Here is an 18,603-nt window from a genome sequence, read left to right on the forward strand (position 1 = left end):
TGTGTGTGTGTGTGTGTGTGTGTGTGTGTGTGTGTCGAGAGAGATGAGAGAGATGAGAGCATGGCTGCAGGCTGACAGAGGTCCTGGTATAATGCAGTGGTGGAGAGCAGCAACTGATAACTATACTTATGGCCATTGGGGCTCATAGTGACAGCACATGCACTCCCATTACTGGTCCCATGCCTCATGCCCTTATCTTTGGCAGCCTGCCACAGAGGGACCACACTGCCCTCTGCTGTTGATTTTAGAGGAAGTTCAGGCTCATTGAGAATTCAGCCAGGCGATCATAGCAATGACTCAGGGGAGAAACTTGACTTGGTTTTGACAGGGCTGCACTTCTTTGAATTTTAGCAGTGATGAAGCATCTACCTATGCACCCCTAGAACCAATCGTATTAGCCTTCTCTTTGAAGGGAAATGTGTGGTCTTTCAGTTTTCAAAAACTTTTTAACCAACAGGTTTTCTCAGCCCCTACAAAAACAGTCATACTGGTAAATGTTGACCATGTCTGTCTGACTCATTTACTTCTCGCTTCTTCTGTCCAGTGCTGAGTATACGAGGAGTGCAAGAGGAGGACCCCCCAGATCCCCAGATCATGAGGTTGGACAACATGCTGCTAGCAGAGGGAGTGTCAGGACCAGAGAAAGGCGGAGGATCGGCTGCAGCGGCTGCAGCTGCAGCAGCAGCAGGGGGCTCACCTACCGACAGCAGCATCGAACACTCCGACTACAGAGCCAAGCTCGCCCAGATCCGCCAGATCTATCACTCTGAGCTGGAGAAGTACGAGCAGGTGCGTGCAGAGCAGACCCGAATGTTTGAACATATACCATTAGCCACAAATATGAACATGTTTAATGAATTTCAGTCACTCAGTTAGAGATACAAACTGAATTCCTCTGTACCTGGTTTTGTCAGTCTGGTAAAAACCATCTTGTGCTACACAACAGGAAGCATTCAGATTAATTACTTCCGTTTCAATGTTTGGAAGTGCTGAAATGACTATGATCAGCTGCTGTAGTGCTGTTTGGATTGAAAATGTGTGGAGTGATTCACAACCGCAACCTGCCAGAGGTAGCTGAGAGTCTGCAGGTATACAAAACAAAGAGTATATCGGATGACTTCAGCTTGAACCAGTTGGTACATCATATGTGAAAACGTATGCTTTAGTCTAGTTGGAATGAAAATCTGGAGTCATCCTCATTGAGCATTCTTGTATACTCTTTGCTTTACTGATAATTTATCTGTGTCATTAATGGGTGGCTATTGATGCTGGCTTCATAAAGCCCAGTTCAGACCAAAGAATCGCACCAAGACGAGTTGAAACTTGCAATGTTCCGGATTGCAACATTCTGAAACCTGGTTCTCACACCAGTGAGACTAGACTGTGTACCATCTCCATAGCAATGACCCCTCTGTATCTCCCTTCCAACTTCTGACTTTTTAGGTTTTAGTTTTGTTTTTCGTAGCTGGATATAATTTGTAGCAGCATAAAATACTAGGTCAGAGATGGTGAGATAATTGCTATAGCTGCATTTCAAGTAGTGATGATAGGGCAAAAATACAGTTTTATTTCCCTGATTCACTGCTTTGTTCTCGATAACGGCGCTTTCTCTCCCTATTTAGTGTATAGCTCCCTCAACTCTCTCGCTCCCTCTTTTTCTTTCCCCCTCATGTGCTCGTTGAGCCTCCATCCAAAAACTGCCAAACTAGTGCTGAAGTCATTCAAAGCAAGGGCCTCTACACTTCCTCTTCATTTTTGAATCCTATAGCCCTAAGAAAACTTTTTAAATCTCCTCTTCTGACACAATGGTTACCGTTAATGTCTAATTTTGATCACGTTTTTTGTTTTTTGTTAGTACCATATTTATAAAAACATGGTAGTACAGCCATAGTGGAGATTCTATCAAATTCTGAACAATAAAAAATAACATTCCAGAATAAATCGAGTTTTAATAATTTGTTCTCTAATTTTGATCTACAGTGTATTTAGCTCTGCAAACACTTGATTCTTTATGGCACGAGCTGCACTTTCCTGGTGTTTGACTGATATAGGTTTGAGAGCCACTGCTGTAGACAGTGCTTTATGGGTCCAATACTACTATTAACAAAGAAAGCATCCTGATATTACTCTATTTTTCTTAGAAAAGATGAAGGCAGCTGGTCAACAGAGGAGTCAGACATCCGAGGCATGTCATCATCAAAACTGTGTCATGGCACTGGACAGAATCTGTGCTTGGGCTTTCTTGTTACAGTAGTATTCACCCCTGTTCTCTCTCTCTCTGCTTGGTCCAGGCCTGCAGTGAGTTCACCAACCATGTAATGAACCTGCTGAGAGAGCAGTCTCGTACACGGCCCATCTCTCCCAAGGAGATTGAGCGCATGGTGGCCATCATCCACCGCAAGTTCAGCTCCATTCAGATGCAGCTCAAACAGAGCACCTGCGAGGCCGTCATGATTCTGCGCTCACGCTTCCTTGACGCCAGGTCTGTTTGTGTGTCTGTGTGAGTGTGTTGTGTGTTGGATGGCTGGTTATTTTCTTGAGAAACTGAAGTGATCTGAGCATGTTTATGTTGTGTCAGACCTGTTCATTGCAAGCATGTTGGTCATTATCCCTTTTCTCTGTGTGTCAGACGTAAGAGGCGCAACTTCAACAAGCAAGCTACAGAGGTGCTGAACGAGTATTTCTACTCCCACCTGTCTAACCCTTACCCTAGTGAGGAAGCCAAGGAGGAACTGGCCAAAAAGTGTGGGATCACTGTGTCTCAGGTGAGTTGCTAACACCACTGTTATCCAGGACTTGCTGTTTTTGTTCAAGATCAGTTTCAGTACATAGTTTATAGCATCTTTTTAGAAAGGCTTTAGAAGTATTTTTGTTTGTTTTTTGTTTTATATGCCGAAAAACAGCTCTACAGACAGATGATGAATTTTTCATGTTTAACATTTCTTAGCTGAGGGGGCTACATCAGTGAGGCTCCAACAAGACACATTGCCTTTGAATATCTGTCAACTATCTGTCCCTCAGGTCTCTAATTGGTTTGGCAACAAGAGAATACGCTACAAGAAGAACATTGGTAAGTTCCAGGAGGAAGCGAACCTCTACGCAGTTAAAACGGCGGTGGATGCTGCCAATGTGTCTGCGCAGGCTAGCCAGGCTAACTCTCCGGCAACCCCCAACTCAGGTACCACATACTCAAGTCCTGCTACTTCTCATTAACAGGCTTCAGTTCCTTTACATACACTTTCATTTTTACACACAACACCTATTGAACCAAACTATCACTGTACGAAGGACTAACTTTATTGTATAATGGAAGTCCCACACTACCCTGCAAATTTGCTTCAGCCAACTACTAGTAGTAGTAGTAGTAGTAGTAGGAGTCCTATTTATTTTGCATGAAATCATTGGTAAAAAAAGTGGTCTCTTCTAGCCAACGAGTATAATATACTTTTGTATAATCAAAAACCTACTACTGCAGCATGCCAGCTGTTAAGTGTAGTGCCCACATTTTCATTCTGGCTGCATAATTTGGCATCAGATAAACAATTGTAAATCTAAGAAGAAGAATATTAAATTACTGAAAATGTGGAGGACAATATGCATTCTTGCAGACATTCGATTATATTGTTTCCTAGCAATACTTTTCCAAACTGCTCCCCCATGATCAAAAAGTCACTCATGTTTTTTTTAAACAATAATTGTTACTTGTATGGTTTTTCTATCATGTCAAAGTGACATTGTGTAGTGTGGGAGTCTTTGGTTGTCTGTTCGCCAAGATTTGCATTAATCTTGTGTCGTTTTGTGTGTCAGATGCTTTTCTAACATGTATTTCCAAACATTTTAGTATGACTAGGAACTGTTGTGATACTCATGGGTAACAGGAGGGGTGTTCTGTCAATCTCCCATGTGTTCTTTCTACAAATCATCCCCATTATGAGTGTGTTGCCTCAATCTTTGCATCTGTATAGTTACACCGTCTTATTTTTGAACACTTATTCACACACGGCATATAGTATAGTAACCCGAATTTGCTAAGGAAGCTGAATGGACGGAGGTAGGTGATCATTCAGATGTTTCAATTAATTTAGTCAGTTCCCTTCTTATGGCTTCCATATAATCACATTGTTAAAACATCTAAAGAGTGACTAAACCCAAAGCTGTCTGAGAGAAATTTAGAAATAAGAAGTGAAACATGAGACTAGATTTCCGAAATGCAAGTTCATCAATCTAGACAAACTATGTCACCTGAATGTCAAATAGTTTTTCAAAACTATAGTAAATATAGTTTCCTACAAGAATTCTTGGTTCATGGTTAAAGCAGACCACAACACGAGCATGAATCCTACTGTTGGAAAGTAGCTTTCTGTCACTATCAGGCGTTTTAAGCAGCAATTGGTTTGAAGTATACCGTAACCTTTATACGTCCACAAAGTGAAACACCTTAAGTCCCGCACTACTGCCCAGCCCTGACTTGATTGTAGCCCACAATGATGGAGACAAACACCACCAACTCTTGGGAACTGAAATGTCTCACATTCAGCTTTTTTCCCTTCAAATCTATCTATCAAATGCCCAGTCTGTAATCCACACAGCAGGACAGCTCAGCCAAAGAAACCAAATATACTTTATTTTGCAGCTGTAAAATGTATTTTTTTTTTTTTATGGTTTTATTTTCCAACTGGCACACATTTCAGCTGTTGGTGCGTGCCGTATACTAAGTGAACGCCATGCTTTTGGGCTTGTAAAATGATATGTTCAGAATACGCTGGCTGAGAACATTGACCCGCATATGGACGCTGGTTATTAGAATTTACTTCTTTCAGTCAATGTCCATGACCAGTGGTGACCTTTTGACCCCGTGGCACTGTGGTTGAGCTGATTGGATATTGGCTATATATATTGCCTGCAGGGTCACCGGGGTCATACAGTTTGTCTCACACAGGCGACGCCTACCTCAGCCTGCATTCCCTCAACGGGGAGGGTCTTGGCATCGCCCCCTCTCTACAGCCGCAGGTACGCACTGAGGAAAGCTGCAGAGTTGACCTCAATGCCGTTAACCCAGAATCCCTTAGCTTAGCTCCTTTCAACCTCTCCTCAGATCCCGTCCTGACTTTACCTTTGACCCCCATCAATTCCTCCCCCAACACAAACACACAAACTGACCCTTCTTTGCTCTATACAATGAGCCCTGATGATCTTATGGCTTGACTCAAGAGGAATACTGTCAGTTTGTTGCTGCATATCCCTCTATAGTTACATATACTGTACATAGTCCATACCCATTTGTATTTCTTAAGATCTTCAGCACAGAACCCCTACACCAGTTTAGGGGTATCGGTGCCGCCCTCAGTTCTCTTGCAGTTGTCAGCATAGAGCTGGAATATCTGCGGATTGAATCCGTAACCCCTCTGATTAATGGTCAGTTTCTCTACCTCTAGGTTTTCCTGTACCTCCAACAGCCACCTGCCTTTTTAGTCCTTTTTTCCTTCCCTTTCCACACATTCCTCCATCCCATCTATCCATATGTTCACCCCCTTATGTAGACCAAGAGGAAATGTCCTCAAACTGAACCGTCCCTGAGATTGTTGTCTGTTAGTAGACAGTTTTGTTGTTCTGGAGAAGTCCACAGATTTCTGCTGTTAAGCGCCATGTAGTCTAGGATTTTAACAATAAACAAAAAGTTATCAGATTAGCTTTTGGCTTCAGTTGCAGTCTTTCATTTCATGGAAAGTAGAGCAGAAGTGGTTTAATGGAGAGTCGTGAAGTTATGTGGGGAGACACGATGTTTAGTGGTCGCATTGACTGAAAAACAACAGTTATTAAAATGAGTTCAGGCAAGCAGTCAGTAATGCAGACTGGCTCTGATGCATACAGTAAAGATTTGTGGATGCTATCACTCCTCTGTTCAGCAAAAAAACTATTTAGTTGTCCAAGTGTAGTGCTGAAATCAGTGTTTTAAATTTGTTGGTGTGTTTTGTCTGATAGGTGGATACCCTGCACCGTGCTACACACCTGACGGGCGGCTATGAGGAGCTGTCGGGTAGTGGCCTCTACACCCCTCATCGCCTGGATGTGAGTACCAACCAAAAGCTCCTTTTGTGGTGCAGCTGATGAATAATTTCAGTTAGTGTGGTTCGAAGTGTTCTTTTTTCTTTAAAGCAAATTTAAACATCTAGACATCTTTAACTTTCAAATCACAAAATCAATCCTTTCTGGGATGTGACATAAACCAACAGCTGCTTCAAAAGCTGGTAAATTATTTCAGAGGAAACTTTAATTTCAGGAATTTGTCTATGAGCTGAAAAATCTGTTGACATGCACAAAGGTGACCAGGTTACAGTCGGCTTTCCTCAGGGAAGATGACATGAAGTATGTGTAAAACACATTATACATACACATATACCGTATGTTCTGTTTGCTCTGAGTAACCTGATTAGTTGAGCCCATGAAAACACATCTAATCAGCTAATATTTTAAAGAATAGGTAGCTCATAAAACGAATAGCATTTTTCCTCCAACCAGTTAGCTATCTTTGAGGCTGCACCATTTGGCAAGTAAGCACAAAAATAGCTGATTTAAAGTACTAATTATAAAACTCCTTGTTCATGCAGAATGCTCTCTTCCCTGACTGTTTGCAGGCTAACAGCTGGCAGGACACAACAAACCCCCCCTCGGTCACCTCTCCTCCCGGTCCTCCTGGCAGCGTCCACTCCGACACCTCCAACTGATTCGGTGGCTCTCCCTGCCATCTCTTCATTCCCACTGCGGTCTGCTCTGACTACCATCCTCTGTCTTCATTTTCCACTACTCCCTCGTCTCTCAACTAGACAGCCACACAAGGCTGCGCTTGCATTTCATAAACACACACACTGTGCTGGAACACAGGACAGCCGAACGGTAGTTAGGAGGACTTCTCCCTCCACCCCAACCTCTCCACTTCAATGCTAGAAGCTCCTTAACTCAGAATAAAAACGGGATGGAGCTTACTGATGCTAAGACGGAAAGAAAACATCTTAACTATCAAGGACTTTTTGAAAACCACTGACCCGGCTGTGTAGATGATCATGATGTCTGTACATTATGTGTATATGCACGTTAACTTCACACAGTACTCACACAGCTTGTCCATGTGCCGTTGACCTCTGCACTCAACCCTTTGCTTTGGAAAACTGTGTGTGATTGCCTGTATCTCTTGAAGCCTTGGCATTTGACAGCCAAACTGTTGATACGGATCACCAGGGAGCTCTGCTCACCTTGCTCGTACCAAAGTGCTGCCCCGGTAGTTGTCAACACATCTGTTCCTCCGAGATCACCCTCTGCCAACTCAACACAAGACACCGTTATATCTTCCAGTCCTTATAGCTTGATGTTTCATTCTGTTGGAGATTCAAACAGAGTGAATAGTTGAGAAATGCACAAACGTGCATGCACCCCCCACCCCCCTCCATAACACACTCCTCACAACTTTTCAGTCGTTTTCATAGTGAGCTGACATAAAAGATGTGTCAAGCACAAACGTTAGCATCCTTGTTATGGGTGTCTCTACCTGTATATGGGTAGTTAAGGGGATCACTGTTCTAAACTGGGCAGGACAGGTGATAATAGGGCTGGTGAGAAGGAGGAAAGGGCAGAGAAAGGAGAATATCTTTGGTTGAGTGGATGTAACTAATAGCCCTTTTTTGTTGCTAACCAATAGAGGGTGTTGGTAGATGGCTTGTAGACTTAACTTCTTGCTTTCTTTCCACTAGTTTATTTGATTGTAGGCTATTTTCTAATGCTGTTTCACCAAGAATGCACCAGCCACCACCAAAAATGAGCTCAATAAAGCATCTAAATGACGTTGAGGAGGAGAAGGGCGGAAAGATTGTGGGGCATTGATGTGTTATTGGGACAAACGTGACAAGAATTTAGAAACGTGACTGTCTTCCATGCATGTAGGAATTCTAGGCGTGATATTGTTTTCATTTAACCTTCCAAGTTTTTAGCTTCGTTTTTATTAACAAAAAAATAAATAAAGGGTATAATTATTACAGTCAGACCAAAAAGGAAAAAGTGCATCATGTATTGCTATGATGTGTGTGTCTCTGTGTGGGCGTGTGTACAGTGTTCATGGGATGTCTTAGTCAAACTGGCTGGTGCCCTCTGACCTTTGTAGGCATTACAGAGACCGGGTGCTTCCACCAGCCAATGACCCACCAGGTGGGGTTCAACTGAGATCTGCTCCCCATCTGAAACATTTAAGCTTGTGAGCCCGAGGCAACACACTACAACCTTGTCTTGTACCAAAACCAAAAATACCACGTTCAGCAATGTAATAATGTTACTCTGTGTCTCTCTAAAGTTGGTGCACAGCCACCTTTTCAGTTTGAGGAGAGGAGGGAATTATATTTGTATCTGTGTCTCTCTGTGTGGTGTTGTCATGCATCAAGTTGATATGATTTTTTTGGGGGGTTGTGTTGCGACATGGGAGGGTGGGTGGAGTGAGGACTGTCATATCACACCTGTAATTTGATTGTGAGCATAGAAGGTATGCTCTCCCCGTAGCCCATCCTTTAATACCTTCTGTAAAAACCATAACTATTTTGTTTTTTTTAGTTCTATGGCCGATTGGGCAAGGGCTTCTCTCTCTCCTCTGTTACCAAAAAAGAGGCAGCACCGTGTGTAGTCAAACTCTTAACCCGTGTTTAAGACAAACCTGCAACGTTTTTGGGGGGGAATTTTCATTCTTTGGAACTATTTTATACATTAACTGTTATGTGAATAACAAAGCATTTTGATAGAAAGGTAAAGCCTTATGAAGATTTAAGTGTCAGTCAAACCATATGTTACAGAACAAAACTTGAGCTTATAAGCTGGTCACGTGATATCCTACATCTAATTACTTGTTTTGTTACTCATCGCGGTTCATATGACTGTATCTTATGAATAACGTTATCACCACACCAAATTATCATGCCCCACCCCACCCCTTTTTTCTACCTGTTGTAATGGATGTCACTGTACAGTTTGTGTAATGTTTCAGTATTTTCATTTTTTTTTTTTCCTTTTATAAACTTTGATGTTTGGTTGAGATGCCAGTTTTATTTGGCCTTTGTGTCACAGGATTCACGATAACTCTGTATCAATTTTGAATATTATTTAGGTCTTTTGTTACATAACCGGGTGGCAATATAGGGTTTACAGGTGCAACATTTGGTGCTGTGGAAAGACAATTGTATCAATTGAGGTTCTCCAGTGGACATTTGGTGTAATTTGCCGTATAGATTTATGGACCCCCCCCCCCCCCCCCTCCCTATCAGATTCCCTTAAGTTTCTACCTTTTCCAGCCTTCCCCACAAATTTACCCATTTGTCACCCAATTTTTTCACATTTTCATTTTTCATGAACTTTCTGTTCATGGAGTGGCAAAATGAGTTTTTAAACTGTAACATGGACGGTTGTTAATTCACGCTCTTAACAGCTGAATAATGTGACGATTACCGTTTTATGGAAACTCTAAAACATATTCAAGTAGGTAATTTTTAATGCAAACATTTTTTTGAGAATGTGCAAAGCAGTACATTTGCGTCCAACTGAGAGGTTGAGAATTAATACTGAAATGTTTAAGAAAATGACTAATAAATGGCAACTTAATTTAAAATGGTTAAAATTCTTGTGACACTCTTAAACAGGAAAGAGGCAGACCTTCACATTAAAGCACACGGTCTACACTTTGCTCATCTCACCTATAAAAAAGTGAGCACAGTAAACAATCATGATTAGATATCAGTGTAAACATTGAGTGCCACCCCTGAATTTTAGCAACAGATCTGCCAATCTAAGACACAGAACTTAATTTTATGTTTTACTATCGATCATGTTTTAAATCTTGTTTGGATTCTGCAAGTGACTAAATGACTTCCACAGCACCAAATGGCTTCTTTAAACCTTTTTGATTTCTTTGTTTTTATTAGTATATTTGTATCTCCCCTCTTTCCCTTGTATTTACCCCTCTCTCTACCTCTGTCTTTCCATTTCTCTTGTATATAACCCCCACTGTTTTCAGACTTGTGAGTCTGTATGAACTCCTTTTATACCTCAACTTTAGAATTGTTCTAGAAAGAGTAAAACAAAAAGGAAGAATATGACAAATTGTAGTGTTCTTATTAGAAAATTAATAAAAATGATTTAGTGTGATTTTTTTTTTTCTTCAGTATTTGATTTCAGATTTTAGGAGTGTTTCATTTTATAATTTGTCACAAATGCTCTTGTGATAGTCAAACGTAATAAAAAGGAGAGATTGCACCATCTGATGATTAATATGTGAATCTGTCAGCCTCATAGAGACTGAGGAATGAAAGCATTTGTCCAAGGACAAAATCCTTTTCCAAAAAAATGCATCTTTATATATTTTTTTTCATTCAATTCACAATTTCAAACATGGAAGAGAGGTCCTTTGGCAGAAGTTGACTGATGTTGAGCAGTAAAACCAAAGAATCTGATGATTTTTTTTACAATGTGTGCTGGTTAGATGACAGTAAAAGCCGAGATGTCTCTTTGAAATAGCAGGCCTACAGCCATCATACCCCTGACATTGTCCAACTATCTTCTCTGTTGTTTGTTTCCATACAGACTGCCTGATCTTCTGACTTCTGCACGCAGCCAACAGCTTCCTGTAGACAAAACATTATTGAGCATTACAGGAATTGAATTAAGGATATTCATTTATCACACACTGTATAAAATACGGACGTAGTCCCTGTGACATCACCCGTAGGTTTCTGAAGAGCCCAAATGAAGCTCAACGGTGCCCGGAGCCGCTCAAATCGCAGTTAATCCAAAAATGGGCAAAGAGGAGTGGAGCGTGGGTGGAGTTGAGGTGGGACGAATGAAGCCTACGGTCTATGCTCGCTGCCTGTGATGGCACCCACCCGTCACTAAAAGCGGCCACCCCTTAATTACGCATAACTTTAAGTCTGAATATCATTAATAACAGGTGAGATTGGTCAAAATGCACCCCCTACAGTTGTCATAAATGGGGATGTAAGTTATAGGAAGAGGTATTTAGCCTTCCGGGCAGGTTTAGACAACAAAACTGGTTAAGTTTGGGTTCAAATAAACCCTTTCTGGTAGAACTCCCTGAAGGCTAACTTATCCTGTAGTCTTTTCACACAAAGTTGACTTCTTGATTTTTCATTTGTTTGTTTCTTGTGGGTTTTCTTTTTCAGTTTGGTAGCAGTTTTGTTAGGTTTAGGCACAAAAAAAGTACTTTGTTGGGTTTTGGATTCAAATAGACCGTCTCAAGTTAACCAAAAGTGTGACCTTGACTAAAAGATTAACAAAATGTAGCAAAGAAATCAAGAGGATGAATTTCCTGGTTTCTTCCTGTGCCAGGTACGAGGTACCTGATGTGCTGGATTGGATCGGTGTGGTATGTGAAAACCTGCATGACTCACTATGAGGGAGTAACGGAAGAGCAATAATCAGAATATGGGCCTTGTTAATCTAGAACAGGTATACCAGGAGTAAGAGTTGTTTCAAAGTGCTTTGAGAGTGTAAAGTTAATATTTCACAGGCTGTAATATAATCACCTCTGGCGGTTGCGAGTCGTTCTCCACAGGTGACGGTTCCCTCTGCTGGTCGGCACCTCTCCGACACAGGCAGCACAGGATCCACTTGAAGGTCCTCCGCATCTCGTCGTCTCGCAGGGAATAGATGATAGGGTTGACCAGAGAGTTGCACTCTGCTATCACCAAACAGAACTTCTCGTAGGAGTTGGCGTGGCTGGCTTCACCCATCAGGCCGTCCAGTAACAGAGTCACGAGGCCGGGCATCCAGCAGATTACAAAGGCGCCTGCAGAGATGTGTGTTGTTAAAGAGGGCAGAACAACAATAAACCCAAATCCTCCACAAAAGCAGCCATGTAATATGACACCAGTTGTCACAAGGTGCAGCTACACCAGGTCATATTTGTACCTTGATTGCTTAATATGAAAGCTAACTGCCATTTACAACATATTTGCCTCCAGGACATGAGTCACCTGAGCAATCAACCAGATGGATCATGATGAGAAATGGGATTTCGATTTCACTGTGACACACTGGAAATTCCTAGCAACCTTTTTTAACTTATAAAACCCGGGAGTTATCAGACAAGGTCTGACAAACAAACAAAACTAGAGTTGCAGTTGCAAGGTTCTTTATATGTAGGTAGTTGTATGCAGCTTTATACTTCTACTCCACTACCTCTCAGAGGGAAATATTGTATTTTTTACTCCACTATATTAACCTCAATTCTATTTCTGGGACACTTCCCGACACACAACTGGAACATTTCAACACAGCAGATTTCAGTGCGATCCAGACACCGCACAGATACTCATCAACAGCAGAGATTGAACATGACGTCAGGTTACATACGCAGCTCATACAAAAGGGGAGGTGACAGTGATGGAAAGTGCCTACGTCCTAACTCAAGTACTGCACTTTAAGTACAATTCTAAGGTGCTTTTTATGTAGGTAATTATATGCAGCTTTTTACTTCTACGTCTCAGAAGGAAATATTTATATATATTTTTTTTTCTCCACTACATTTATCCGACAGTTACAAGTCACTTTTCAGATTAGGATTTTAAAAATATAGTGATCCTATATAAAATAGAATGTATTGTTATGAAGTAAAATAACCCACCGAAGTTACAGTTTACAAAATGGGTAACATTTAATGCATCAATGATATTAACCCAATAGTGTATCATATAAAATACTGATAAAGCCCATTTTTAGCATGTAATTACTTTTTTTTTAATATACTTATACACTTTTACTTAAGTAAGGTTTGAAATGCAGGACTTTTGCTAGTAACAGAGTATTGTTTAAATGTAATATTGATACTTTTATTGAAGTAAAACATCTGTTCTTCCACTACCTGTGACAGGTTTGATATTTTAAATATCACCCCAGTGCCAGGGGAGATTTGATAAAGCAGCTAGGTCAAATGAACCCCTATGAATTGTTTTCAACAACCTTTTTTAACTTAACGTAACCGGGAGTTTTCAGACAAGGTCTGACAAACAAAACTAGAGTTGCAAAACTGGTTTGTGGGGGAAGTGGGAGGCCGCAGGTAGAAAACATCCAAAGCTAAAGCGCATTACATAGAGTTTTCTCTTCACGTGAAGTGGTGAGGTGAATTCAGGTCAAAGCCATTAAACCATACTTTCTGGGAAAATGCAGATCAGGAAGCAGATGTGAGACAAGGCTGGAACTTGACCTTCGACCCACAACTAGCACCCAGCAGTGGACGGTCACACACAAACAACTTCTCACCCAGAACCATGGAGATAGTTTTCATCAGGTTGACAACAGTCTGCCTGTGCCACATCTCCGAGGTGTGCTGAGACGAGTACCAGGTCTGGTATCTCACATAGATGAAGATACGGGTGTACATGGCCACCATGATAAAGAATGTGAGCATGTTGAAAACTGCCCAGAAGATGAGGAAGCGGCGGCTGTAGAGTGGAGCGACAGTGGAGCAGTCGTCCAGATCACACTCGCAGTTCCAAAACGTCGAGGGCACCAGGCCCATGAGGATGCTCATGGCCCAGATGCAGACTATCAGCAGCACCACGCGCCGCTTGGTCATCTTGCTGTGCAGCTGCATGGTGATGATGGTCTGGTGGCGCTCCACAGCGACGGCCAGCAAGTTGGCAACAGAGGCTGTCAGGCTGATGTCAATCAAAGCCCCGCGGATGTACCACTGCTCCTTGGAGAGCGTGCTGGTCCAGGGGCCCGTGTTCAACATCAGGTTGGCGTAGGCGATACCTGCAAACAGGTCTGCCGCAGCCATGTTGCCCAGGAGATAGTAGATGGGGAAGTGGAAGCGGTGGTTCATGAAGATGGCCACCATCACCATGAGGTTGGCCAGGACTACGATGAGGCATACCGTCAAGCCCAGTCCGAGCACCACATAGTCCCGCGTCGCCCACTCTTCGCTGATCTTCTTACCCACCAAGTCGTAGAAGAAGGTGACATTGTGACTGTAGTCGCAGGTACTCCATATACTGCTCTCCATGGCCATAGCTGTAGACACAAAACTGACATTTAAGGGTATGTATCAGCTGTCTACAAGAGGTGCAACAACAGGTGATGTGCAATGATGTGTTTGGTCAAAATAAGGCGTTCCATTCAGTACGCTTTAGATATTAGAACGGTTTCACATCCTTGTCTCAATTCTTTTTCTGGGACACAGCGGATTTCAGTGTGATACGCAGCTCATACAAAAGTGGAAGTGACAGACAGTGATGGAAAGTGACTACGTACTAACTCAAGTACTGCACTTTAAGTACAATTCTAAGGTGCTTTTTATGTAGGTAATTATATGCAGCTTTATACATCTAACTTGCAGAAGGAAATATTGATTTTTTTTTTCTCCACTACATTTATCCGACAATTACAAGTCACTTTTCAGATTAGGATTTAAATATATATATATATTGATCGTACATAAATAGAATGTTTTGTTATGAAGTAAAATAACCCACCTAAGTTACAGTTTACAAAATGGGTAACATTTAATTGTATGCATCAAAAATGAACCCTACAGTGTATCATATAAAAATGCAAAACTGATAGAGCCCATCTTTAGCATGTAATTAGGATTTTTTTTATATATATACTTTTTTACTTAAGTAAGGTTTGAAATGCAGGACTTTTGCTTGTAACAGAGTATTGTTTAAATGTAATATTGCTACTTTTATTGAAGTAAAACATCTGTTCTTCCACTACCTGTGACAGGTGTGTTATTGTAAATATCACCATAGTGCCAGGGGAGATTTGATAAAGCAGCTAGGTCAAATGAACCCCTATGAATTGTTTTAAAATGTCAGAAAATTGTGCACAAAAATTGCCCATCACAATTTCCCAGTAGTGACATCTTCAGAATGCTTGTTTTGTTCAACACACAATACTCAGTTTGCAATAAAACAGAAAAAAAATAGCAAACCCTCTGATCTGAACAGCTGATATCATCAGGTAGAGTAATATTTGGCAACAAACGATGAAAAACCAAGTTCAGCTTGCAGTGAAACATGCTGTTGATGCTGGATCATACCTTTAGAGGAACTCTTGCGTTGAGGATAGTTTTGTTTCAACAGAAAAATAGTGTAATTAGTTGAAACCTACCGCCGTTTTTAGAGTCCCCTCCATCCAGACAGGTCCGACATGAAACCAGGGTTGTTAGCTGCCATTTGATGAAACGCAATGAAGTCTTTCTGCCCCCTCTGATGTCTCTCCATTCAAGTCGACGCCGGAATTATTCTCACTCAGATCAGCTGGACCCGACGGACAGGTAGCGGTGCTGCCTCCAAATGCAGCCTGAAATATCGGAAAAATAGATACAATGTGTTTTTACTCCTTTTTGCGCCTCTTTAGGGGATGTTTTGGTTTGACAATTCCCCTCATAATCTAATCAAACTGGAGTTACTTACTTAAATTTCCATTACCCTTTATTTAACCAGGAATATTCCCATTGAGATTGAACATCTCTTTTCCAAGGGAGTCCTGGTCAAGACAGTAGCATAAACATACAAGTTTCACATTTCAAACCAAAACAACACACAACTAAACATGACACACGACTAAACATGATAAATGAGCAAAATAAAACAGCATTAAAAATAAAAAAGCAGAGTAGTGCTCAGAGACAGTACATGTGCAAATTGTATTTAAAAAGTCCTTAATCCTGCTTTTGAAATGGTCCAAGCTGATGAGGGATTCCAGTTTGAAATTAATAGTTTCAGTTAAGTTAACACTAGCACGCTAAATAGTCTCGACGCCAAGAACAGCGGCAATAAGGCGTAAAAAAGAAGAAGAATCATGTTTTTAGTGGGAATTGATAGAAATACCCAGTTTGGGAAGGAGCACCTGAAGGCAACATGACAAAACAAGAACGCAGCTTTTACCGAAATAGATTAAATGATACGTTTCCATTGTTAATAAACCTGATATTTACACTTTTAATCATTATTGTTTAGAGGTATCAATAAGGATATTCATGTAGTCACGAACAAATTAGCGGTGGACAGAATATTGGTGTTTTCCGCTGCTTTTATGTTGGAGGTATTAGCCGGAAGTGTTAGTATGGTTAAGATGCACGCCTCTGCCCTCTTGTGGTCACCGTGAAGAACGGCATCACATTACACTACATTAGAATGAGAAATAATACGTATACTTTGTCATCAAACAGTATTAATCCACGTTGTGACACATGACGAACAAGGCTGCGACACATCTTACCTTCATTGTCTTTTCCACCTGGTTTTACTGAGAGGACGGTGAACGGTGACGGTGGCCACGGCCTGGAATAGCACCGTTCAATTTGTCCAACTTTTGTTTTTATTTCTTTTATTAACGGTTTTTATTAAATGTTAAACTTGTCACATACATTCAAATTTTGACAATGTCGGCAAAAGAAAGGACAGGATTCAAAAACAAACAAAAAAATCATGACATTAGTAAAACATGACACAATAACACAATCATGATCTCACACACAAGGATTGCTTTGAAATGACATGATTTTCATAAATGTTTCCTTTTGGTTGGTTTTTCATTAAGTAGTTTTAAATGTGCTATCGTTTCAAAATATGTATTCAGATCAGATTTCTTTAATGTCACGAATATATCAAATGTAACTAAGACACTGTTCGTTCTTAGATGCTCTCAGACACATTTGGGTGTTTGATTATTAGTAACAGTTTTGTGTGTCGCCATAGTGATGAAATAAGTCAATGAGAACCTTCACTGATGCTCTGAACATGAATTTGCATTCTTGCACCTCAACACTAACGTGCTAATCACAGAAGTTCAGACAAAATAATACATAAAAAAAACATTAACATTTATTAAATGACTCATTAGCACCAGAAGTTACACTTCAATAAACTCAAAATGATTGTAGTAAACTTGGCTACATTGTTGACACTTGTTGGGAAATAGTTGATTAAAGCAATTTAACAAATAGTTAATAATGCAAACTTTAGAAGCATGAAACACACTGTATTGTGGTCTTATACACTTACATGTTTATTTTCAGGTTGTTGGTAAATGAAAGCTCGGCAAAGTTTCTTAAGTGGAATTTTAATGTCTGCTGCAACAACAGAACAAAAGACCAACAATGTGTGAATCTAAATGAGCATAATAATGATCTAAACCTCTGTATTATCTTATTCTGAAGGAGAATATGAAACATTCTAGTCTCTAGCTGTGATCACTAGAGGATAAAATAATAATTTAGTCTTTTAAGTCATAGTCACAGTAACACATTGATACTGATGTCAGTAAATAGTATTAAGCATATCTGCCCTACTCTTTGGCTGGTGACGGTTTTTCAGCAAATCTTCACCCACTTTTAGTCCATCAGGTGTCTTTGTCTTTATACTGGAACAAAACCAAGTGCAATTAATCCTGCTACAAGTGAGTCAGTGTTAGTGACACACTTCTAGCTCCAGTCCCACCTGTGTCACCTTTGGTCAGTAAAAGCATCAGCAGCAGCAGGTTGGATTTGCAGATGTAAACGTACTGATGCGCACCATCTACAGGCAAAGAGGCACTGCTCGATTTTCAACACTTGTGCATGCAAGGCAAGAGGGTGTCAGGGTGTTCTTTATTTGACACCGCGAACTTGCGTTATGTAACTGGGACATGGTGTTACTTCATGTCCTGTCACACAGTGGTAAAAAGAAGGGAGGTGGATGGTATGATATAATATAAAAAACAGGGAAAGGGGGACACTTAAACTGATGTGCATTACCTCTAAAAAGCAGAATTGTATTTGGAAGTATATAATTTCATCTTAACACTAGTGTAACAATGGTGTTCAATATAAATTACTATCATTTAAACAGGAATAGCGGTGTAAAACATAAAAGCTCCCAAACAGACAGAAAAGCAATAAAGGGTACGTAACTTTTGGTCTTTGAAGGTGGAAAAGTTGCTGTTACTTTCCTTCCTGGCACAAGTTTTTGTCAGACAATGATAATAAAAGCTCCCTCATGAGAATGTGCTAAACGAGAATGGGTGAGTGATATCAGTTCCAAGAGCATTTCACATTTAAAAAAAAGGAAAAGAGAGAGAGACAGAATTTAGTTTATTTTTTTATTTTCTATAAAAGAGATGAGTTTATTCAATGATCATAACAGACTGAATCAGAGACCTCGATAGACCACTCACATACCAAACAATAAATCGAGGAACATGTTTGAACAAAACCCCCAAAACAGAACAAATGTAACATAAAATAAAATACCTGAATAAAGCAAACTCTGGGCTGAGCTGCGGGGTCAGCACATTCTCTGTAGAACTCATGGCACATTATGTCCAACAGTTATTGTGAAAAGGAAAAAAAAAAAAGCTAAAAAAAGGAATGAAGGTTTTTTTTTTCTTTCTTACCCTTTCAAAAAAACAGTCTAATAATAAAAATTCTATATTCATATATGGTGGACTTCATAGAAATTAAAAAGGTGACTTAAGCACAAAAACAAGTTCTCCTGAAGTACTGTTTGTCGGTTTATTCTCCTCGTGGATAGAGCGCTTATCTACACCGGGGAACATGCCTCCTGCACCACACGC

At 40.6% G+C, this 18,603-nt stretch overlaps 2 protein-coding genes across 4 annotated transcripts in view; one reads left to right on the forward strand and one right to left on the reverse strand.

Annotated features, from left to right (window-relative positions):
• The window catches only part of pbx4 (pre-B-cell leukemia transcription factor 4), a 29,785-nt gene extending 19,666 nt beyond the window's left edge, over window positions 1-10,119 (forward strand). For 2 of the 3 annotated variants that reach the window (XM_083931029.1, XM_083931030.1), the window contains 6 exons: window positions 545-789; window positions 2,292-2,482; window positions 2,630-2,765; window positions 3,022-3,178; window positions 5,983-6,069; window positions 6,636-10,119. In XM_083931029.1, the coding sequence (XP_083787155.1) occupies window positions 545-789; window positions 2,292-2,482; window positions 2,630-2,765; window positions 3,022-3,178; window positions 5,983-6,026 (773 nt within the window). In that variant the 3' untranslated portion in view covers window positions 6,027-6,069; window positions 6,636-10,119. Of the gene's footprint in view, window positions 1-544; window positions 790-2,291; window positions 2,483-2,629; window positions 2,766-3,021; window positions 3,179-4,906; window positions 5,011-5,982; window positions 6,070-6,635 lie in introns of all 3 variants that reach the window. The other variant, XM_083931031.1, reaches the window with a different exon arrangement.
• A 403-nt stretch (window positions 10,120-10,522) lies between these two features.
• lpar2a (lysophosphatidic acid receptor 2a) lies at window positions 10,523-15,271 on the reverse strand. Its single transcript, XM_083930749.1, has 4 exons — window positions 15,157-15,271; window positions 13,303-14,055; window positions 11,568-11,830; window positions 10,523-10,649 (listed from the first exon to the last, which is right to left on the reverse strand). The coding sequence occupies exons 2-4, from the start codon at window positions 14,051-14,053 to the stop codon at window positions 10,557-10,559; spliced, it is 1,107 nt and encodes a 368-aa protein (XP_083786875.1). The 5' UTR covers window positions 14,054-14,055; window positions 15,157-15,271; the 3' UTR covers window positions 10,523-10,556.
• Between the last annotated feature and the right edge of the window lie 3,332 nt (window positions 15,272-18,603).

This window comes from Echiichthys vipera (assembly GCF_963691815.1).
Source record: "Echiichthys vipera genome assembly, chromosome: 17".
Taxonomy (NCBI): domain Eukaryota; kingdom Metazoa; phylum Chordata; class Actinopteri; order Perciformes; family Trachinidae; genus Echiichthys; species Echiichthys vipera.